The 22729-nt window shown below is 30.6% G+C and overlaps 5 protein-coding genes across 7 annotated transcripts; 1 reads left to right on the forward strand and 4 right to left on the reverse strand.

Annotated features, from left to right (window-relative positions):
- Positions 1-262: 262 nt before the first annotated feature.
- On the reverse strand, positions 263-1226 carry LOC105632885 (protein NDR1). Its single transcript, XM_089723699.1, is given in 1 exon segment — positions 263-1226. A coding segment is annotated over 1 exon segment (657 nt). The 5' UTR covers positions 1061-1226; the 3' UTR covers positions 263-403.
- Positions 1227-2213: 987 nt separating this feature from the next.
- On the reverse strand, positions 2214-3187 carry LOC105632886 (protein NDR1). The gene has a single exon (XM_012215351.4). The coding sequence runs from the start codon at positions 2996-2998 to the stop codon at positions 2384-2386; it is 615 nt and encodes a 204-aa protein (XP_012070741.1). The 5' UTR covers positions 2999-3187; the 3' UTR covers positions 2214-2383.
- A 2580-nt stretch (positions 3188-5767) lies between these two features.
- LOC105633251 (gibberellin 2-beta-dioxygenase 8) lies at positions 5768-9985 on the reverse strand. Of its 3 annotated transcripts, none has more exons than XM_037636559.2 (4): positions 9834-9985; positions 8386-8852; positions 6667-6988; positions 5768-6583 (listed from the first exon to the last, which is right to left on the reverse strand). In XM_037636559.2, the coding sequence occupies exons 2-4, from the start codon at positions 8802-8804 to the stop codon at positions 6353-6355; spliced, it is 972 nt and encodes a 323-aa protein (XP_037492487.1). In that variant the 5' UTR covers positions 8805-8852; positions 9834-9985; the 3' UTR covers positions 5768-6352. The 3 variants fall into 3 exon arrangements, with proteins under 3 accessions (XP_037492487.1, XP_037492488.1, XP_012071215.2); XM_037636560.2 differs by having other exon boundaries at positions 8386-8855; XM_012215825.4 differs by lacking the exon at positions 9834-9985 and having other exon boundaries at positions 8386-9018.
- Positions 9986-14779: 4794 nt separating this feature from the next.
- Positions 14780-17737, reverse strand: LOC105632887 (Transport protein particle (TRAPP) component). Its single transcript, XM_012215353.4, has 5 exons — positions 17549-17737; positions 17110-17207; positions 16318-16417; positions 15779-15961; positions 14780-15205 (listed from the first exon to the last, which is right to left on the reverse strand). Exons 1-5 carry the CDS (start codon positions 17603-17605, stop codon positions 15083-15085), a joined length of 561 nt encoding a protein of 186 aa, XP_012070743.1. The 5' UTR covers positions 17606-17737; the 3' UTR covers positions 14780-15082.
- A 1562-nt stretch (positions 17738-19299) lies between these two features.
- Positions 19300-21296, forward strand: LOC105632888 (polyubiquitin). The gene is made up of 2 exons (XM_012215354.4): positions 19300-19350; positions 19888-21296. Exon 2 carries the CDS (start codon positions 19888-19890, stop codon positions 21031-21033), a length of 1146 nt encoding a protein of 381 aa, XP_012070744.1. The 5' UTR covers positions 19300-19350; the 3' UTR covers positions 21034-21296.
- The last annotated feature ends 1433 nt before the right edge of the window (positions 21297-22729 follow it).

Below are 22729 nucleotides of genomic sequence, written 5' to 3' on the forward strand. Positions count from 1 at the left end.
TGTGAAAGCACAAAGGAAGGAGCTTATGAATTTCAGATGAAATTGCAAAGAAAAAAAAGTGTCATATAGTTTTTTTTTAATATATAAATATCTTTGATTCTATTTTTGTTATTTAAAATAAGCCCAATTGACTTTTAATTATGATATAATTAAAGACCCAATTGTATTTTTCCTAATTTTAAATTATTTTTTCAATAGAAGATAACTAATTTTAAATTCTGACATCATGCACTAACAAATCAAAATTAATAATTCATAGCCGTAACTCATAAAATAGCATTCCAATTAATCTACCAAAAGGTAACATTTCAATTTTTCAATACATGAATGATGAAACACTAAGAATAATACAATTCCTCAAAAACAACAAAATACAAATACCCCAAAAAAAAAAAATCTAAATTTAAAAATTAACTCACCACAAATCTATCAAACCAAAAACCAAAAACTGAATTAAAAAAATCCCAATTTTTCCAAAACGACTACTTCCAATCTTGTCTACACTAGAAGATAATCTTATTGGCTTTTTAGGATTATAATTAACTTGAGTACCTTGATCACTAATATTCACATAAGCTCCAACGCTGATCCGATGTCGTTTAGTCGCAAATGCCAAAATCTTATACCTCACCGAAGTCGATATATCTACTCGGAAAACAGCCAACCCATTAGAAACCGCCCGCAAAACCGCTTTCCTATCAAGCCTGGTATCATTAATTTGACCAGGTTTCATGGCTTTCTTCTTATGCCCCTGATAAAATTTTGGGATAGTGAAATTGCCAATTAAGTGAGTCCTATTAGGACTATCAAAGAATGTTACATTCACTGGATCGTAATAAACGCCTTTGTCTTTGTTGGTGTTTTCTAGCTTTAGTTCGAAAAAAAGAGTGGTATTTAATGGTAGCTTTAAGCTCTGGTTAAGGGTAGGAATGTAGATTTGTTGAAGAAAGCATTTAGGTTTTGAAGGACGTAAGCTTAGCCACATAAAAAGCGCTGTTAAGCCTAAAGTAAAGGTGAAGCTACAAAAACACCTGCAACATGGACCGCACAAATCCGACATGGTTTTCCGGTGAAATGGGTAAAGGGTATAAGAAATGAAGAAGACAGATTCGACTTTCGTGGAAAAAAAGAGGGATAGATTTGATGTTCTCTGTTAATCTATTTTCATTTGATAAAGAAGAGGACGATGACTTCAGTGTGCTGGTCTCCGTTTAACTTTTTTTTTTTTTTTTTTTTTTTTTTGAATGCTTTTGGAAGGAATGATAAAGTTACACGAAGGTGTGTTTTTGGTTTTGTACTATAAGTTGCTCACCAATGGAAAATTTAAGTTAGTCAGAAAAATCAAATATTTGACTGTAAAAACCAATGGGATTAAAGTATAGAAAGTTAAAGAGTCGATTATGCCTTTTAACTTAAAAAAAAAAAAAAAAGAAATTGTTTTCGTGATTGGCAGGAAGAGGACAATCCTATCCTCCCTTCATGTAAAACAGCACAATCCAGATGCATGGTGGGGATAGAAACACGTGGCAACTGGCAATTGGTAAGGACTCTAGAACAAAGTCTTACAAATTAATTTAGACTTCCAACTTTACTTGGAAAATGGAAGGAAAATAGGGGGAAATAGATAGTCGAAAAATTATTATTTTTGGCTTAAATTCAAATTGATAAAGGCAAAACTGAAAGGATAATACACATTTTTACAAACTTTGTTGTTTTATCAACTCTAAAAATTTCCAATCAGTAGATTATAAGTTCAAATAGCCACTTATAAATCACCGACCTCCTCCTTAATTGCATCATATTTTTTAATTTATTACTATTACTAATTTGTAATTATTTTTTTAATATTAACCGTATACCGAACTCATTAAGTTAGAATTAAATTTTATTTGTATTAGATCGATCTATTAAAAGATAAAGTGCTATCGGTAAATATTTGATCCATTTATAAAAATTGAATTCTCAACTTTATTTAAAAGAAAAAATTATTTATAACATGTGAGTTTAAGTGTTGAAGTGTAAGTCTACACATAATAATATGTTAATCATAAAATAGCTGTCTCTAAAAAGCTAGAAATAAGTCAGCAATTGATTCTATTATCAAAAGAATTAGTGATTTTACACAAAATTAATACTATAATTCGTATAATTAACCAAGTCAGATTTTCAAAAAACCAAAAAAATAAAAATTAACCGAGTCAGAACTCACTCCATAGCCATAATTCAAAAATTGCATTGCAATTACTACATTTAATACATGAATGATGAAAAAGCTAAGAATAACATATTCTCAAAAACTACAAAATACAAATACCCAAAAAAGAACTTCAAAAATTAAATTTTTTTTTTTTTAAAAATCCACAATAAACTCACCAAAAATTTATCAAAAACCAAAAATAAAAAATTTAATTAATAAAATTCCGATTTTTTCATAACTACTGCTCCCAATCTTGCCTACACTAGAAGATAATCTTACTCCCTTTCTAGGATTGACTTGAGTGCCTTGATTACTAACATTCACATAAGCTCCAACATTGATCCGACGACGTTTAGTTTTAAATACCACAAACTTATTCCTCACTGAAGTCGCCATATCTACTCGGAAAACCACCGACCCATTAGAAACCGCCCGCAAAACCGCTTCTATGTCAAGCCCGGTATCATTAATTTCACCAGATTTGATGGCTTTCTTATTACGCCCCTGATAGAATTTTGGGATTGTGAAATTGCCTATTGAGTGAGTCCTATTAGGACTATCGAAAAACGTTACATTTACTGGATCGTAATAAACGCCTTTCACTATGTTGGTATTTTCTAGCTTTAGTTGGAAAAAAAGAGTGGTGTTTGATGGTGAATTTGAGGATTGGTTAAGTGCAGGAACGTAAATTTCTTGAAGAAAGCATTTGGGTTTTGCAGTAGTAAATCTCTGCCACATAAAAAGAGCAGCAATAACTAGACCGACGGTGAAGTTGCAACACTTGCAACGGGAATTCCCCATGGTTTTCCGGTTAAGTGGGTAACGGGTATGAGAAATGAAAAAGAAATATTTGAATTTTGCAGAGAAAGAGAGAGAGAGAGAGAGAGAGAGAGAGAAGAGAGATAGAGGGATTCGCTGGTTTTGTGTTTTTATTATTTTTTTTTAAAGAAGAAGACGACTTGACTCTGGCAACTGCCGTCGAGTGTTCCTTGAGTAGAGTCTTGCAAATTTATTACAAAATAAAAGTTAATAAGACAAAGCGTAAAAAACACACACACAAAAAAAAAAAAAAAGTGAAATGAAAAGAGAAAATATTTGGAAAATGCAATGAAAATGAGAGGAAGACATGTGAATTGAAAATTTTATTATTTTTGGCTTAAATAAAAGAATACATGTTTTTAAGCCGCTCAATAAATTTATTCTCTATTTTTTTAAATTTGTTATAGTTGCATCCCATTATTTAACTTGTTATTATAATTGTGTCCTAATTATTTTGATTGTGTTTAATTAAGTCTAATTTTAAGTTTAGGCTCAAATTAAGACTATATTTTCAATTATTCAAATAAAATAAATATCACTCTCGCTTTTTAAAGATAAAATTAAAAAAAAAAAGTTAAAATCGAGACATAAAACAAAATAATAGCAAAAATTGAAATTTAAGACCACAAATGATAAAAAAATTATTTCTATAATACATTTGCTGTTGGATTAATTGAATCTAATTTTTCATCAAACAAAATATTAAAAAATTAGCGCACAAAATAAAAAAAAACAAAATAATTTTTTTTAGACTAAAAAGTGGTAAAAGTTTATTATGGCAGCTTACAATTGGGTTATATTTTTTATTTTTGCCTAAACACGGTTGCAGGCTAATCTTGGGAATTGGGCCCAGATAAAACGGGCCGAATCCTAGGGAAAATCTCCAACAAAACCAGGAAAGTCCAGCCATAAGTCTACTTTATGGTTGGATTGGGTTTTTAGTTCTTACCCTGGTTTACATTTTGTCTGCTGGAAGCCCAACTGGGTTATAATTTCATCCTTATGCCTAGACAATACGCTGATAGTGCAAAATAAAAAAAAAGTAAATTTAGCATATTTTCAATTCAAATAATTATTCTTATCTTTAGCTAAGTTTCTAAAAATTGTGCTACAGATTTCATTCATGGATAAAATGTATAGAGCCAAACATAGTTGCTATTCAGATCGTTTATTTATCTTAAATCATAATAAAAATAAGGATCTGTGAGATACACTTTAATTTCTCACATGAAATTCACGTATTAAACTCTTACATATATAAGATGGTTAAAATTTTTATCAAAGTAATTTGGTAAGTAAATAGAGTGGCTACTTTTGCGTTTCAATTGGTTCAAAAATAAAATTCTAATAAAGTACTTGAAACATGATTTAGACTGTGTTCTGCAACACTTTTTGAGTAGCTTTCATGAAAACGCTAAATACTGTAGTGTTCGGTAACGTACCGTTGAACTCACTTTTAAAGGCTAAGGTAACATTTTATAAAAAGTTAACTCATGTACCGTTTTACTTCCAGCATTCTATGAAAAGCTTCTTGAACAACTAATCTAAACGCTATTAAAACAATTAACATTTACCGAAACAGTTAATTTTGCCAAACTAATTCTCACTTACTAGAACTATAAAATGTTCCTAGTTTTGAGGATACGTTTATCCATTGATAAAAATAAATTAGCTACGTACTCAAAATCAAATCCAATTGCTATATCTGAAGCTTTTAAACATCAGTTTCTTTTAAAACCAGAAAAAAAAATCTGCCAATAGAAATTAAATTGCAAAGTTTGTTGCTACAATTGATTTTTATTTTATAATATTTAGCTAAAAGCCCTTAGATTTTCACTTTTAGATGAAAAAAAAATTTACTTATATGTTAGTGAAAAAATATCTAATTGTATTTTCTTTTTTATTCATTTACCAATTACCCTTACTAACAATTTTAGTGAACAGTGACATAAAAATTAGGATAAAATTATTTAGAATGATATAACTTTTTGATCTACTGACATCTAATAGAAACAAGAAAATCAACGACTGATTTTGAATCCTCGACCTTACAAGTATAGCTCCCTTACGATATAATTCATTTTCATTTAATTATCCGATTCTCTGTCGGTAGTATTCAGAAAATTGCCTTTTTTTTTTTTTTTTTTGTTATTATTATAAAAGTCAGTGATGAACTTACAGTTTACCACTAATTCTTTTGATTGGTATACTTCAACAAACGCATTAAGATGTATAATCATGCCTCTTTGTTTCCTAATACCTATAATGCTGTTCTTATCTGCAGATGTTCAAAAGTGGAAAACCAAATCAACACCAAACTTCAAATTCACTTGTTGCAACTGCTACTTTCATATCAATGAAACTGTGGTATGGGAGTATGTGTTTGTTCACGTGGCTATAAATTTATTTTTATATAAATTTTATAAGTCGTCAGTTATTTTAGTAGCTGCCAGCTGTTTTACCAACATTTTATTAATACGTTAACTAAAATTCTAAATATTAGTATAAACTTTATTATCATCGAATCCTATAAAAAACAAATATAACTTTTTACCTTAGTTAAAATACTAAAATACTAAAAACAATCTGAAAAGTTATTTCTAGACAGAAGCTAAATTTTTAATTTAAAGTGTGAAGATACAAATTTTAAACATTATTATATATGTTCATAATATTATTTTTTTATACAATTTATAATAAAAATATATAGTAATTTCACGAGCATATTACTTACACACAATACTCAATTAAATTTATTGAGTGGGCTCATTAATATTACTCTATATAATAATTATTTTCCAATCAACTTTTAAACAATTATAATAGATGAAAAAAAAAAAAAAAAAAAAAACAAACAGGAGATACCCCAAGGTGGGTTGTATTGAAGGAATTTCCAAAAATGTTTGTCTGTTGATAAGAATCAATTAATGTGCATACTTCCATTTTCCTTGACCTGAGTTGACCACCAAATGCACGTTACAAGATAAGCTGTACTTCAAGTACTTCTTAACTGTAGTGGTAGAGGGAACCAAGGCACCTGCACCTTGCAGCCACCTCCTTAATTTCTTAGGCCTCTCTCTCTCTATTGTCTAATATGCTTTGATGTCTTCCTTTGTCTTGATTATCATCCTTGTCATCAGGGGCGAGGTCAGAAATTTATATTAAGGACATAAAACCCTGCAGGTCCTAGGTTCGGACCCAGGACTTACAAAAGCAAACCCCATTTTGTCATTCGTGAATCCGCCACTGCTAGTTGGAAAACCAATAACACCTATAATGATTTTGTGTTTCGATTTTTGGAACGTAGTATTGAAACATTGGTGATTGATAATTAGTTCAGAAGAGAAACCTAGAGAGGCCAACTTTGTTACCAGTAGCTTGAAGATCCTTGAGAATTTGCTGCTTATATTCTCTGAAAGTAAATTTTCTATACTTAGTTGGAGTCCTATAGCTTTGTATTACAGCATCAGAAGAAGGGCAGTAGAAATATGCCAAAGAAAATCTCTCAACTTGTTGAGGGGCAACCACTCTGTGTTGAATGCTTCTGTAAACATCATTGCTAAATACCTGCTTCCATTTTATTATATTCTTGTAAGAAATACTTTCTGTTATATATATATTTATATGTACAAATTAATAAAAATGGATACCTGCAATAAATCACCAATATTGATTGTTAGAGATTGAGGATTAGGTTTAACTGTCAGCCATCTTCCATCTCTCAAAAGCTGCAATCCTCCAGTTTGGTCTTGATATAATATTGTCAAGATATCACTATCAGTATGGGGCACCAAACCATAGACCTCAGAAGAGAATGGACACGATGGATATCTGTTCATTCTTATACAACTAGTTCTTGATGTACAATTTTCTGTAAAGAAACTTGATTTTACACCCAAGTTCTCTGCTAGAATTTCAGCTAGGGTTTGAGCCAAGGTAGCAGCTGTTCCAGCAAATGCTTCAATGGATGATCTGAAAATTATATCAATAAAACTATCATTAACCAAACACATAATCATTAACTGAATAATTTATTTAAAGTACAGTTCAATAAATGAAAGTTAGAGGCAGACAAAGAAGGCCAAATGATTTGACTAAATTTATAGCTTACCAAAAGACATATGCAAGTCAAAAATCATCCTCACAATGCTAAGGACCAATCGTTTGGCAGTTTGGTGGTGAAACTAACATTGATATAAGCATGCATGGCCAATGTATAGTACTCACAAGACAGATTTGATTTTAGATAAGGTTTTGAGAGGCAAAAGACAAGACCTAGATAAGGTCTTTCTGATTGTGACATATTGCCATATTTTTAGTATTTCATGTCCTAATTAAGTTTTTAACTTTTTATTGTCTTGTTCTGTAGAGTTAATTAGATTCATAATCTAATTAAAAAGTCAATAAGTTGGTAGACTGAAATGAAACTATGTTAATGGATAATTAGTTCACTTTACAAGTTTGGTTAGTTGCAAATTTATTGACGATTTTTTTGTTAATCTTAAATAAAAATTTAATAAATTAAAAGGTTATTTTGTTAATAGTATCTTTTCAACAACTTAATTATCTTGATTTCTAAGTTACTTTTCACTAAAAAAAAGTGGTAAATTAACAAAAAAATTACCATTCTTTTTTCTTTTTTTTTTTTGTGTCAAAATCAAACTAGGCTATTATTATGAAATAGAAAGTAATTTATAAGAGCTCATATAAATTAATTATAAATTTTGAACCACACACTTTGATATCTAAAGTACAGGTGGAGATAAATAAATAAATATTCATTAATATATTTATTTTTATTGATCACACATTCACAAGAAAAATATTTTATTTTTTGTATAATGTACTTATAAAAATAAAATTGTATTTTAATATAAAACCCGAAAATTGTATTTTAATATAATTGTATTTTAATTAATCGTTTCGGCAATTTTTTTTTAATTATTTAAAAAGAGAAATTCAAACTTGAATTTATTGTCTAATAAAAAGATTTTTTTTATATAAGCAAAATAATTAATTTTATTATTAATAGCCAGAAAAAATTTAACAAATCCAAACAATCTGGCCCAAGCCATCACGCTTACCCATACACCTAAATCTTAGCTTGTAAATATTAGGTGAAGAAGACCTAGCAAAACCTCATTAAAGATGTATAATCATTATGCTAAATTTGTGATCAAACTATATGTTATGTCATATAAATACAATGGGAATTCAAAACTATATGTTAAAGTCTTCTTATTAATCATAATATATATTTCACTGCTTTGTTTAATCCGGAATTTTTAATTTCAAAACCAAAATAATAATAAGAAAAAGAAGAACAAGAAGAAGAAGAAGAATCTAGGGTATTTATTATATGGAGGTACCTGAGATTAGTATATCCATCGATTCTTGAAATGTCTGCAGGAGATAAATGCAAAGCTTCTGACCAAGGAAATTGGCTCAAACAAGAAGCATAAGAGTTACCCCATCTATAACTGTTGGATGGTAAATTTAAGAAGTTTCTTTGGGACTTGTTGTTAAAGGGTTGATGAAATACTTTCATTTGTTCATATCTCAGGCTCTGCAAAACCTCTTCTGAAATCCCATGATTTACAACTTGAAAGAAACCCCATTCGCTTGCTGCTTTTATATATTTCTTTCGTTCTGCACTGTCTCCCAAACGCAAACGACTCATGTCTATAAGGGGCAGCTCAAATTCCTTGCATTCTTCTTCTTTTGCTCTCACGCAAAAACCCTTCCAAAGGGCTCTGTAAGTCTCCTGAAATGGAGGATCAATTCCCATGGAAAGAGAGAGGGGGAGCGAAAGAATTGCTAGGAATTGGACTCTGATCTTCTTTATCACATGTAGTAAATCAAATGAAAACAGTGTATAATTCTTGGAAATCGAGGAATAAATACATATAACGTACACAGTTATTGTACTATATATACACATGAGAAATTTAAAAGAAACCATCTGTTAGGATTTAACTCCTAAACTTTCTTCATCTAAACACAAACCCTTAACCAGCTTTATTTACTCTCTCTCTCTCTCTCTCTCTACATATATATATATATATATATATATATATATATATATATATATATATATATATATATATATATATAATTCAATAATCACCCTAATGAAAAAAAAAAAAAAAAAAAAAAAAAAGAAAGAAAGAAAGAAAGAAAAGTTGTTAGGTTTTTTATGGTCCTCAAGATGTTACTAATATAATTTATTATTCCTGAGCTTCAATTTGTAACATAATTCTTTAATATCAATTTATGTGACATTCAAAACACTTTTACCAAAATTTTTAAAAAAAATCCCACAAAAAAAGCCAAAATATTATACTCTGAATATAAAATTTCCTTGTATGGAATGATTTTAGGTGAAGAAAGATAGAGATGCATCTAATAGGAGGGGAGGGGACCTAATGCATCCATGATCATACATCATGGTTGAAAATATTTGAAAAGTGAAAATATTTTTATGCGTAATTAGATTGTAGCTTAGCTTAATTGATCTCTCTTTTGCTTTTTTTTTTTTTTTTTCGAATTTTAGAATTGTTTTTTAACCATATGATTATATATTACTTTTGTATAATAAATATAATATAATAATTAATCATATTCATAGTACATAGATGCACTTCGTTCATTTTCGTATTGTCATGTTGTATAAAACTTACAATTTTTAAATTACAGTGTAGACAATTAAAATTTATTGTATTGAAATTTCAATATAAAAGCCATATTCTCTACAAACGTAATAACATATATATATATATATATATATATATATAAGAAATTGAAAAATATAACTTACATGGAAGATTGTTTCTTGTTGAAAAATTTCTGAAACTTAGCTCACATTTATATATGGGGAGAGAGAAGAAGAAGACAGGATCTAATAGCTTAGAAATTATGATATGGAGGAAATGGAATATTTGTAAGAAGATGATTTATATTATGAGCAAAAGCAAATTAAGATCTCTGACGCTCAAGAGAGCATATATATATATATATATATATTATCAGAGGTTATAATTCCTCCACGTCTCTCATCTTTATTCTTTGCATTGAGTTAATAATTGAATAGTAAAGATATTTTACTTGCAATTTCTCTCCATCCATGACTTTTCTCCTTAATCTAAATAATTATTTAGTCGCTGTGACTTAATTATATTTATAATTTCATCCTTTTTATTTAATAAATATATTGATATTAGTATTTGAAATATAATTCTGTTAAACTATTCAATTCTTTGTGAATAAAGTAATATTTTGTCACAAATTAAATAGTAAATTTGAAGAACTAAATAATAATATTATATTAAATAAATATTATAAAGTATTCAGTTCTCTAAAATGATTTTTTTTTTAACTTATGGGATTAATTAATATATTTATCAAATAAAAAATATAATTATAATTATAATCAAAACGCGAGGATGAAATAATTATATATTTACCCTACTTATAATATTCTGTCCCTTCCCAAATAGTAAAAGAGAATATTTGAAACCATATCACCCTTTTTCACTTGCAAAAAAAAAAAAAAAAAAAAAAGGAAAGAAAAGAAATTATAAATGAAAACAGAAAGATAGTTGCAAGGAATTATTCTTATTTCCTAATAAGTGAATGTTGGAACTTTTGCTTTTCTAGAAGATAACTAGATATACTTGTACTGATAGGTGAGTGGAGCATTTGAAACTGAATTGCGATGTCGGCAATCCCATAATTATCTCTACTTTAAACATTTTATTAAATTGAATATAGTTAAACTCAACCGACAGTATGTTCATCAACGTAGTAAGTGATCTGAATCTTTTAAAGGGGAAAATATAAATTCAACTCTCAAGAACATTATTTAATAATAGCATCTTTATCGTAACTATACACTATGATTGATGTGTCTTAATAAATAAAATTTATGAATGTTTATATGACTGAATGTATATTTATAGATGTTAGATCTTAAAAATGTTTTCCAATGCATGAAAAAAAATTAGTTTCAGCGCAAGAAGTTTTATCGTGAATAAAAGAGAAGGAATAAAGGAAAAAAAAAGTAGAATAAATAGAAAATAAAAATAAAAAGCCGAGCCACGCCTCTAAAGACAATGTTTCTTTTCTTTTTTGACATATCAGATTTAAAGATTAAACAAATAATAACATTGGAAGAGATTTTTGTTTTTAACTTTTAATTTTTCCGACATGGCAAATTAATTGAAGCAATGTATCATTACAATGGACATGCTCCGAGAGGGTTAAAAACACGTTGTTTAATGTAATATAAGTAGTCTCGATCTTTATAAGAATTAGTATAATTTTTAGAAAGCGTATACAGCGAAGAGTAAAAAAAACCTTATATTCTATGCCCGATCTAGAATTTGAAGCTCTTTTGAAATTTAGATCAAAATATAATTTTTTCTATTCATTACAAGGTCTAGTAGACTGAAATAATATTTTAAATTATATAATAGAGGGTAATCTTTCTCTTGATTCATCAAATCAAGTTGTTGAAAACATTTATAGTTGAAATTACTCAAACTTAAAATCTCTCGCACCCATATGAGTAAGAACGATCAATCATATTACATCTAATTGATGTGTGTGTATATACATAATGCTCTTATTATTAAGATATATTAATTTGAAAACAAAAGATGGAATAATCTCTAAATTCTCTGGATAATATTTCTGAAGAAAAGAAGAAAAACTATTCTATAATGATATATAATATATAAATCTAAGCAGTTCGAAATTGTAAAGAATCGAGATTAATTGAAAAAAAAAAAAGATATATGAGGAATAATTCCTCATGGTTTGAAATTGACCAGTAACAAAATCGAAATAGAATAAAAAATTTCTGTTACAACTCTAATATTAGGTTTTGAGAATTAAAACCAAAATTAATTAAACTGTGATGAACTCATAAATACATGAACTGTGGCCTCTCGATGGAACAAAAAAAAAATAATAATAAATAAATATATTGAAAAAGAAAAATAAGTAACTCATGGTGGACATATTTTAGCAAATCAAACTCAATTTTCCACGATTGCCATCAAACATTTTTTATATTCAATTCTTTCTAATTTTTCGTTAAATAAAAAACTTTTATTAATATCTTAATGAGTTAAGGGTAAAAAAAAATAGCAAAATAATTTCTGTATAACCGAATTAAACTGAGCAACAAATTTAGTTCAAACTGAACGAACCGACCAGATGAATCTTTTTTGGGCATTTGATCGAACCGAATCAAAATGAGTTGGGTCGGTAATTTTGCTCACCCCTATACAGTGGAGTCCTAATTACTAAAATTTTCACATTTTATCTAGGAATACACTACATAGATAAGTGTTACCCATTATTATCCAATATATGAATTTACAATTAATACCAATTGTAATATAAGTTTCATTATTGAAAAAGATTTTTTCATCTGAAAAATTTATATGGCGAACAAAATTATAATACCTTTAATTTGGCATTAAGTCATTGTATAATTAATTATTAATAGCAATAATTGGAAAAATAAGTTTATACTAGTATTCTACATTTATAAAGAAATAATCTTAATTTATTTCTTAGAATTTTTCATATGTATAATTTATTTAAAATTGAAATTTTAAAATGATTTTAACAAGAGCTACATTTATGAATATATATAGTTCTGAACTACATTTATTTTAGCTCAAATAAATTTTCAATTTTCACTCAGTCACCTATAATTAGTGGATGGGGTTGTTTCAGTGTAAAATATATATAGTTGAAAGTTACTATTAAAAATATAAAATTAATAGCCCGAATAAAATACTTTTCGTTGTCCAAACTTATCGGAAATAAAATAAAATATAAAATACTTTTTGTCTTAATTAATATTAGCAATATATCTCCTGTGTTGTTGGTTGCATTTTGTATATATTCCCTTAAAAAGAAAAAGAAGATTCTTGTTTGCTTTTTATTAGAGAATCTTATAATTTGATTGACGGATTAGTGATATTTTTGAATCCATGAATGTAGGGAGCTCAGCCACGTAAACCTTTCTTCTTTCTCTAATTTTTTTTTCACTATTTTTCATATTATTTTTGAATTTTTGGTGATACCTCCCAGCCCTTGTATTTTTCTGTAGCAAATTTCTCTGTGGAGGCTATCAAGAACGGTAATTCTCCCCCCTCAAAAAGAAAAAAAAAAATTAATATCCTATAAAAAAAAAACTTCCCATGGCAATCTTACAACAGGGATTTTCCCTAAAAAAAAAAAAAAAAGAAAAAAGAAAAAGAAAACAATAGGGATATCGACAACTGGAAAAAGAATGAATGTTAAGAATTCAAATTATTTAAAAGGAAAAAAAAAAGTGACTTTAATAAATTTTTAAAATTTAAGAGAAAAGGAAAAATCTGAAAGATCATTGGTTCTTTCAAACGTTAGAAGTACAGCCATTATCAGTTCATGATGTTAACAGATGTACACCATTTACCAGAGAGATGAGAGAATCTTTTTCGATTTTTACTAAAGAAAGCTTCATAGTTCATATTTAGATGCCACAAACACAGAGGTCCTACAAGATATTTTTGAGAGGTAACCGAAGGAGCTGCTCCTTTCCCCTTTTCAGGTGGAGGTATATAGTGGGAAGATGAATCCGTATGCACATGGCGTAAAGAATCAAAATAAGGTGAAAATGTAGGGTCGAAAGGAAGAACATATAGAATAAAAAATCTCACAAGATCTTCGTCTTTCAGTGTCTTAAACTGCTTTGAATATTCAAGAGAGCTCTGCTTAACTTGGCCACTTGATGCATGAGAAGGAACAAGTTTGGTTTCTGAGCCAATGGCTACTTGCCACCAGATCTCCCCTCATTTCATGGAGAGAGGATCATTTTACTCTCTCCTGTTCTACTGCTATACTCTTTAGTACTATCTTAGTTCTTATGTTCAAGCATTCCGACCTAGTGTAGGGACAAATTCATATCGGACAAAATGAACTAGCTAACTATTTTAGTAGTCGTCAGTGTCAGTTGTCCTTTTGACGGACTCCACGACTGACCTGAGCTTCGATTGCTCGGATGATAACTTATATCAGCATCTATGTTACGATGAGTTCCAAATTCTACAAACATCTACATATGCAATGAAGCTAACTTAATTCATTTGAAATTTCTTGAAAATTACATAATAAGCCAAATATTTATCTGATTATATGAGCAAATTATTCTTGGTGCTAGTTTCGTTTCCTTAACAAAACTTTCATATCCTACCATTTAAATTTGCAGAAAATAGAAAAATAGCCAAAAAAATATAAGAAAAAAAAGGGAGAATTCTGCAAAAACATTACAGAATAAATAAACTACCAAAAAAAGAAAAAAACGTAGAAAATGAAAGAAGAAAAGTATCAACATAGATTGGAACATAGCATCAATCATCAATTCAAATATAATATCAACAAATAAAATAAAATTTTGCAATTATTCACAATTTCAAAAGGCATCACCATGGATTCGTTTCTGACCGTGATGTCACAGCACTCTGCTTACCCTCAGCCAAAAGAGAATACCGTATAGATTTGTTAATTTTAGCAGGTTCGTGAAGTGAAACGGCAACATTTCAAAGCTTGATTAATAGAGACAGTGTTTTGGCACATGCGGTTATGAAAATAAGGAACATTAAAAAAAAACTAAATTTAATAGAATGTTTTGTTGAATGACATTCAATCATATTATTTCATCGATTAGATGCAAAAAAGTGATTGTATGCATAAACTAGCAAAGTCTTTGATAAACAAACCATCAAACTGTGGCTCACTAGAATCTGTAAGAAAACATGACATTAGAGTAGAGGATGGTAGTTCAAGCCCAGCCCAACTTCAGTAGATAACTGTAGCTGTGGTTCTTAGAGAGGGTTGGTGCTCGTTAAAATTTTATACAGCTATCAACTATAAAGTGAGATCTATTCAAAGTTCTTGACAAACTCGTATACAAATAAGACAAGTTAAAATTCCATTCTTTAGGCATAGATAGAAGAAAATAAAAGTCATTAGCTTTATAAAGAACACATTAAAGGCCAAGACAAGATGTTACTCATCATCCTTGTATGGATATTCTTCTGGAACTTGCTTTAGAAGTTTCACCTGCAACTCAAATGCATCATCACCTCGAAGCATATCGCGAACCCATGTCACTTCAGTCTTCATTGATACCTATACCCAAAAGATAGGATGAATTGCTGAAACAAGGGCAGAAGAAGAAATGGAAAAGATCTGTGCACTGTAAAGTACTATAACTCTACTTTCCAAGGAAAGTTGAAAGTAACATTTATGTCAGAGCATTATTTGGATGACCTTATCAAGCTGGCCCAATTCTAAAATCAAATCTTTCCCCTCTAAGGAAGAAAAATTACTGAATGGAAGTTTCTTATAAAGACTTCATCACTTCAAATAATAAGGAACTGTAGTCACCAACAATAACATTATATTAATTTGCTAGATACCCCTTGTTTTGCAGTTGAACAAAATTTCAAGTAGTTAGCATTTTTAGCCCTAAATGATGCTATTAACATGATGAAGAAATATTATTAATATTATATTAACAAAGTCTCGACTGCAGAATTGACTTGACACAGTACCAATACATGATGCGAACATACAATACATTATTGTACAGAAGGGGAAAAACCCCAAGAAGAAAAGGGAGTAGGGACTAGGGAGTCAAAAGAGTAAAAGATCAATGACTAATTGCAAAGCTATGAGTAGAAGGGAATAATAATCACTCACCATTTCCAGTGCCCCTCTAATGACTCCACTTAAAATGTTGCAATAGTATAGGCCTTGGCATGTATCAGGAAGCTCAACAAAATCCACCAACGGATTATCCTCCAAAACAATACTGCAAGATGTCCCATCAGCATCCCAATTGGTCACAGATGCACCCACCCCTAGGAACATTTTGAAACCCACCTGTATACCAACAATTTACTTTAAGGAAAAGTTATATTCCATAATTTCAAAGATAAATATGAAACATAATGAATATGCAGTAGCCAACTACACGGGAATTACACAACTACTAAACGGAAGCAACAAAATAAAAATGCATGATCAACTGATTCGGTCCACATAAAAAAAAAAATTAAAAGGTGTCAATAATCTATTTATGGGATCAGAAAAGAAATAAATCAGGATACTTGGCAACAATCCATGAGCTTCCAGATGAAAGCCATATGCAAAGAAAGCATGTGTGTTTAAAAAATAAGGAGAAAATTTAGGCCAACAGAGTTTATTGATGCATCTGGAAACAAACAACCTACTCGTACCTTTGCAATCACTTCAGCTGTCTCCCTGAAATCCACACACCTGCTGACATTAGATTTTGCTAGAAACTCATCAACCAGTCGAATTCCAATATTATAACCCCTGCAAATAAGTTAAGTAGCCAAATGATAGAGTTAGAATTCCACAATATATAATCCCCTCATGGACAAAATCTCCTGCATAGTGTCATGTATAGCTGATTATTCCAGTGTAAGATTAAACAAGAAGCTCCAAAGTTACATAATTTAAATATAACTAAGACAGCATTAATTAGCCCTATCCCTGATCACGACCTACCTAAACGAAATACATATTCTACATGTGAAAATAGAATAGTGGTTCTGGGACAATATATGTAGGCTGTCATATCATCTCCCCATAAGCATGTCCAAATATATGAAAGCAAGAAAAAGTTTTGTCACTGCTTAATGCAATGATGAAACCCATCCCATACACACAAAAATGCCAGTAAAAGATATAATTATTTCTGGATTTCCCATGCGAGGACCTTGCTTACAAGCGTGACACAGTTGGAATGGAATACAAAACATAAGCACTATGTAAGTAAACGTAAGCAACAAAAGTAATAGCATTAGGACCATCATTTCCATTAATTACTCTTTCATAGTGAATGCAATATCTCTTGATGTTTGAGCACTAAATAAACAGTAATGTCCCATTTCCCACCAAAATCAAAATTAAGCAAGCTTTATAGTTCAATTCTTGACATTGTACTCATTTTCTCAAAACGACATCACTATTATTGAATTAAACACAATATAAACGATGCGTACATTTGATCTAGCTGTTTGTTGACTTCCTCAACCTCCTCCAGATCTGTAAGCAATTGACGTACAATCGCCCCATAGGTTAACGTAAAGAGCTCCGCATTCTACACGATTTCACCATCCAATATCAAAAACTCTTCTGAAGCATTACCACTTCCAAATTTCAATAGAAAATATTCGTTTGGACACCGTGAATTGCAAGAAATGGAAAGAAATTGACAATCCAAATCAATTCTAAACATCAACGGAGAGGAACCTAACTAAGCAAACATATAAATTAAATTTTCACACAAAGAACTGAATAGAAAAAATCCTACTGGAACCAAAAACAAAATTTAGACGAATCATGAGTAGTGAATAGAAAAATAACAGATATCAGAACAGAATTTCGAGTGTTTGGTCACTGCGAAAAAATGTAGAGGAAAGAAAGGAAATCCTAACTTACCACACGCTCGACACTGGCAAAGATTGCATCACCGGATCGAGGACCAGCAGGAGCCATTTCTTATGGAAAGATATGAACTGTGAAATTCAACAGAAGATTTGAATATCTTTGAACTGTGCTATGTGCAGATTGGAGACGATGAGTGCTATACTACTACGCAATTCGAGCATTCGGCTACTCCTCTTCTTTCCTAGCAAAATTGGATTGGGCTGCAAATTTCCTCTTCTTTCCTAGCGAAACTGGATTGGGCCGCCACTCTTATTCTAACGCCCAGCCTTGCACAAGTGGATTGGAGGCGGATCTTAAAAAATAAATAATCTTAATTTATCGCATGAAAATTTTAAAAATGATGTTTTAAATTTAATTTTCATATCATTTTTATTTAATTTTTATTCATAAAAACACATATTTATAAAAATATTATAATAAGATATTTTATTGTTTTTTAAAATTGTAGAAGGAATAAACAAACATTTCATTGATTTTTTTTAATAAAAACATAAACAATAAAACTTATATGACTATCAAAGTAGGTTAGTTTAATTGATAAGTCGGAAATGACTCTTTCTTATAAACTATAATTAAATTCTAGTAAGAAGTATTTCACAATTATTTAAAAATGTAAATTTCAATATATCATGTTGATATAGATAATGTGCCTTGGAAGTTACTATATCATTTTGCTCTTTTAATTAGATTTTTTTAAATAAACTTTTATTTATACTACATGTGTTTTTAGTCCATTAATTAATTTACACTCAACCTCTTACTTCAAAATATTTAAATCATTTCCACATAGACTAATTCCCTATCTACCTTTTATTTGACCCATGAGCTAATTTTCTCACCGGCTTCCTTTTTTCCATAAATTCAAAATTCAATATCATTTTATAAAAATATGAATAACAAGAAGAAAGAAAAGAAATCAAAAAATAAGAAATAATGAGAAAATAAAAGAATAGTAGCTTACAAGTTATTTTTCAAGAACAAGAAATAAAAAAAAAAGCAAGATAAAAAATAAAATAAAAATTAACTATAAAATTTAATGATAAATATCTCATGGAAAAATTATTTTCAAGAATCAAGTAATAATGCATAAACAATAGGGATCTAGATCCTCTTTTTTGGTTCCACGTTGAAGAGATGATAAATTGATACCAAATAAATTATGCAAAGCGCGTGACTTGTACTTCTCATTTTTTAAATCAACAAATTAAATTCAAATAATCTTATATGTTATTCATTTTTTGTTATACTCGTCGTAGAAATAGAAATTAAATTTTCAATAGAGATTTAAATTTTTATAATTTCATTTTAGATAGAGGGACGTCTATTATTAATTTTAGCAGCCATTTTTACTGATTTTAAACTATAGTAATATAAAATAATGATTATTATGAAAAACCATCAAAAAGCATTTTATCATAAAAAATTTAAAATTTAAAACCAAAAACAGCAAATATTGACGGTTGACCTAATAAAAAAAAGCAAAAAGAGAAAAAATAATTTAAATTGGTCCAATCATTTGTGCGCGTGGAAATTATTTCCCACGAGGAGCGTGGCGTTAAGGTACCAATAATAACCGCCCCAAGATAAGAAGCCTGGAAGATTAGAGAAGCCTAATTTTGGCGTTGAAAGTTCAATGTTAATACGTGGCGCTATTCCATTGACTATCAATTTGGGCAACTAGGTCTTTTCGCTATCTAATATCCACTATAAAACGAGGAGGCAACCGCTTCTCCCTTCACACAACAGAGATAATAAAATTGGATTTCGGGCAAAGCCATTTGAAGACATTCAAGGTATTTCGTCTTTCTCTTTCTTCACGGATCAGTTCTTGATGTATTAGGGTAGTTTAGGTGCTTTATGTGAAAAATAATCGAAATAAAGAATTTTGATTTTCTTTTATAGCGGTTTTTTGGGTCAATTTTATAGATTCGATTATTTTTGTTTATCATCTTTTAGATCGATTGATGCAATTTTCATGTAGTTGCCACATAACTTTTGTTGGTTGTTTATGGTTAGGTTAGCCTCGTTATTTATGTCTATTTTTGTTGCATAGTTTTTCTAATTCTGTTTTATTAGGATTGTTTGGTTTAGGTTGAATACGATCTAAATGCCAAACAGAAAACTTTAGTTAGTTGTTATTCTGGGTTCCTCTCTCTTATGTTATGTTTTTTTGGAAGATGCAATAGTTGTTGAAGTTGCTTTGTTGGATTGCTTTATGTCTTGTTTATTATGAATGATAGATTTCAAGTTTAAAAGTAGTCGCTTTGTTTTTAATCCTAACTGCTGATTTTTTATAATGTTCTAATTTGGTGTTTATTTAATGACAATAGATGCAAATCTTTGTGAAAACCCTTACTGGCAAGACAATCACCCTTGAGGTGGAAAGCTCCGACACCATTGACAATGTCAAAGCAAAGATCCAGGACAAAGAGGGAATTCCCCCAGACCAGCAGAGGCTTATCTTTGCTGGTAAGCAACTCGAGGACGGGCGTACACTTGCAGACTACAATATCCAAAAGGAATCCACACTCCATTTGGTGCTGCGATTGAGGGGTGGTATGCAGATATTTGTCAAGACTCTCACTGGCAAGACTATCACTTTGGAAGTTGAGAGTTCGGATACCATCGATAATGTCAAGGCCAAAATACAAGACAAGGAGGGTATTCCACCAGATCAGCAAAGATTGATTTTTGCTGGGAAACAGCTAGAGGATGGTCGCACACTTGCTGACTATAATATTCAGAAAGAGTCTACGCTTCACTTGGTGCTCCGACTCCGTGGTGGTATGCAAATCTTTGTGAAAACCTTAACTGGCAAGACCATCACCTTGGAGGTTGAGAGCTCTGACACCATTGACAATGTGAAAGCCAAGATCCAAGACAAGGAGGGTATTCCCCCAGACCAGCAGAGGCTTATCTTTGCTGGTAAGCAGCTCGAGGATGGGCGCACCCTTGCTGACTACAACATTCAGAAGGAGTCCACCTTGCATTTGGTGCTTCGTCTCCGTGGTGGCATGCAGATTTTTGTGAAGACCCTTACTGGAAAGACAATCACCTTGGAGGTAGAGAGCTCTGACACAATTGATAATGTCAAGGCCAAGATCCAAGATAAGGAGGGGATCCCACCAGACCAGCAGAGGTTGATCTTTGCTGGGAAGCAGCTTGAAGATGGAAGGACTCTTGCAGATTATAATATTCAGAAAGAATCTACTCTGCATTTGGTGCTTCGTCTGCGTGGTGGAATGCAGATTTTTGTCAAAACCCTGACAGGGAAAACCATTACCCTCGAGGTTGAGAGCTCTGACACAATTGACAATGTGAAGGCTAAAATCCAGGACAAGGAGGGTATTCCCCCGGACCAACAACGATTGATTTTTGCTGGTAAACAACTTGAAGATGGACGAACCCTTGCAGACTATAATATCCAGAAAGAGTCCACTCTTCACCTTGTCCTCCGACTCCGTGGTGGTTTCTAATCTGTTTGCTGTTTGGTTTATAAGCAGTTACTTATATCTATAATATCTTGGGTGATTGTTTATTTAAATTTGTTGATGTCTGTGTGCGTCCAATGGTCGTAAATGAGTGGCCATGAATAAGCTGAACTTCTTTTATTCTCTTGTTGTGTCCAAGTTTCATCACTCTAGATGTCAGTGTTTGAAATTGCTGTGATGGGTTCATCCTGTCGCAGCTTTTACTCTATTATTATAATATATGGACAATAAAGTTAATATCTATTAAATACTGTTTGTTTGATTTTTGAATAATTTTGTATTATTGCTTGTGCTGGTAGAGCTAGCTAAATGGCTGATAACCGTAAATAGAGTTCAGTTATGTACAAAAATAACTTAATGCACGCATCATTTGGTTGAATTTAGTCTGCAAAATTTTTCTTCCTAAAAGGGAGAAAGATCCAGTAGTGCTTAAATATACTATTGCCTGTAATTCTCTGTTAAAAAAACAAAATTATCATTTGCTTGTGGATGATACAGCCTAAGTACAGCAATTTCCAGAATGGTAACGGTGGTTTCTGTCTCTGGTTCCACAGGCAATTCTCTATTAATTTTCCAAACGAACTCTCTGTTTTTCTAAAAACTGTTGGACTTTTAGTTTATTCACTAAAGTTATCAGCTTTTCAGAAAACTAAAATTGGATGTCTTGCTATTAAATACCCTTTAGTTAATAGTCTCTGTTATCTTACTTGAAGTTTAGAATAAAATTAATATCGGTGAGTTATGCGCTAGCTGAAGGTTGGTTGAAGTTTCATGAAATGAGATACTGCTGATAGTAGTCTTCAATCTTTTGTTTCTTTTTATTTTTTTTGGTTACATAAGGAGAGGAAAGCTCAAAGAAGAACACTAAACACACATCCTAGACTAGGAGATGCCACAGATATCATGAAAAAGCCATTGCAAAATCCCTTGGGGAGGCTGGCTGATCCACAAAAAAGGTACCCAAACAAGCCGTCCTGGCTTGCTTAGCCAAGAAGTCAGCACACCGGTTCGCCTCGCGGTAAATTTGAGTCACCCGCACCCTCCAATGAAGACTCAAAGACTTATGTTTCTTTATCTTGGCCTTTGCAAGTTTAGTGGCGTTTTGGGGGTTGAATTAACGTACGGCTTATGATGTATTCATGATTTGGTTTTGTGCTCTTCATTTGTTTGCCAAATTGGAGAGAGACCGATGGAATGTCACTGCAGACTTCCTGCTCTTTGTCTCTCTCTGCAGGTGTGTTTAATGGATATAAATTGAGAGTTCTTCTCACATACCTTACTTGTGTTGCCAACTGACCCACAATCTATAGTTTTCACATTTTGTTTCTTGTTTGTTATATAAAGGGGATATTTTGTCAATTTAAGCATTGGATGATTTTGGTGTAACAGTAAATTTATTCCAATATTGATGATTTGGAGATAAGGGTTTTTGAGGCAAAAATAATAATTTTCTTAAAAAAGAAAGGCTGCATGCATAAACTTTTTTAGAATATAAATCAATTCTTTTCAGACTTTATAAATATGAAATTTATAAAAGATATTCTGTCCACTGAATCATCCTTCTCCTTTACAAATTTAAAATATATTACATATTTTTATAGAAAAATATTTATCTACTTCCAGTCACCCTTCTTCTTTGTGAATTAAAGCTATTCTTTATATAAAAAAAACTTGTAAATTC

Source organism: Jatropha curcas, chromosome 7 (genome assembly GCF_041381405.1).
Source record: "Jatropha curcas cultivar XTBG-Jc1 chromosome 7, XTBG_Jcur_1.0, whole genome shotgun sequence".
Classification (NCBI taxonomy): Eukaryota; Viridiplantae; Streptophyta; class Magnoliopsida; order Malpighiales; family Euphorbiaceae; genus Jatropha; species Jatropha curcas.

What these genes read in the sequence shown, in the direction of transcription:
- LOC105632887 (XM_012215353.4), bottom strand. Translation starts at nt 17,605, where the DNA reads ATGGCTCCTGCTGGTCCTCGATCCGGTGATGCAATCTTTGCCAGTGTC. An exon ending in TTGCCAGTGTCGAGCGTGTG is followed by an intron (nt 17,208 to 17,548) that starts GTAAGTTAGGAT and finishes GAAATCGTGTAG; the next exon opens with AATGCGGAGCTCTTTACGTT. An exon ending in AACAAACAGCTAGATCAAAT is followed by an intron (nt 16,418 to 17,109) that starts GTACGCATCGTT and finishes ACTTATTTGCAG; the next exon opens with GGGTTATAATATTGGAATTC.
- LOC105632888 (XM_012215354.4), top strand. Translation starts at nt 19,888, where the DNA reads ATGCAAATCTTTGTGAAAACCCTTACTGGCAAGACAATCACCCTTGAG.
- LOC105633251 (XM_012215825.4), bottom strand. Translation starts at nt 8,978, where the DNA reads ATGGTTTCTTTTAAATTTCTCATGTGTATATATAGTACAATAACTGTG. An exon ending in GATGGATATACTAATCTCAG is followed by an intron (nt 6,989 to 8,385) that starts GTACCTCCATAT and finishes TATAATTTTCAG; the next exon opens with ATCATCCATTGAAGCATTTG. An exon ending in ATATTGGTGATTTATTGCAG is followed by an intron (nt 6,584 to 6,666) that starts GTATCCATTTTT and finishes AAATGGAAGCAG; the next exon opens with GTATTTAGCAATGATGTTTA.
- LOC105632886 (XM_012215351.4), bottom strand. Translation starts at nt 2,998, where the DNA reads ATGGGGAATTCCCGTTGCAAGTGTTGCAACTTCACCGTCGGTCTAGTT.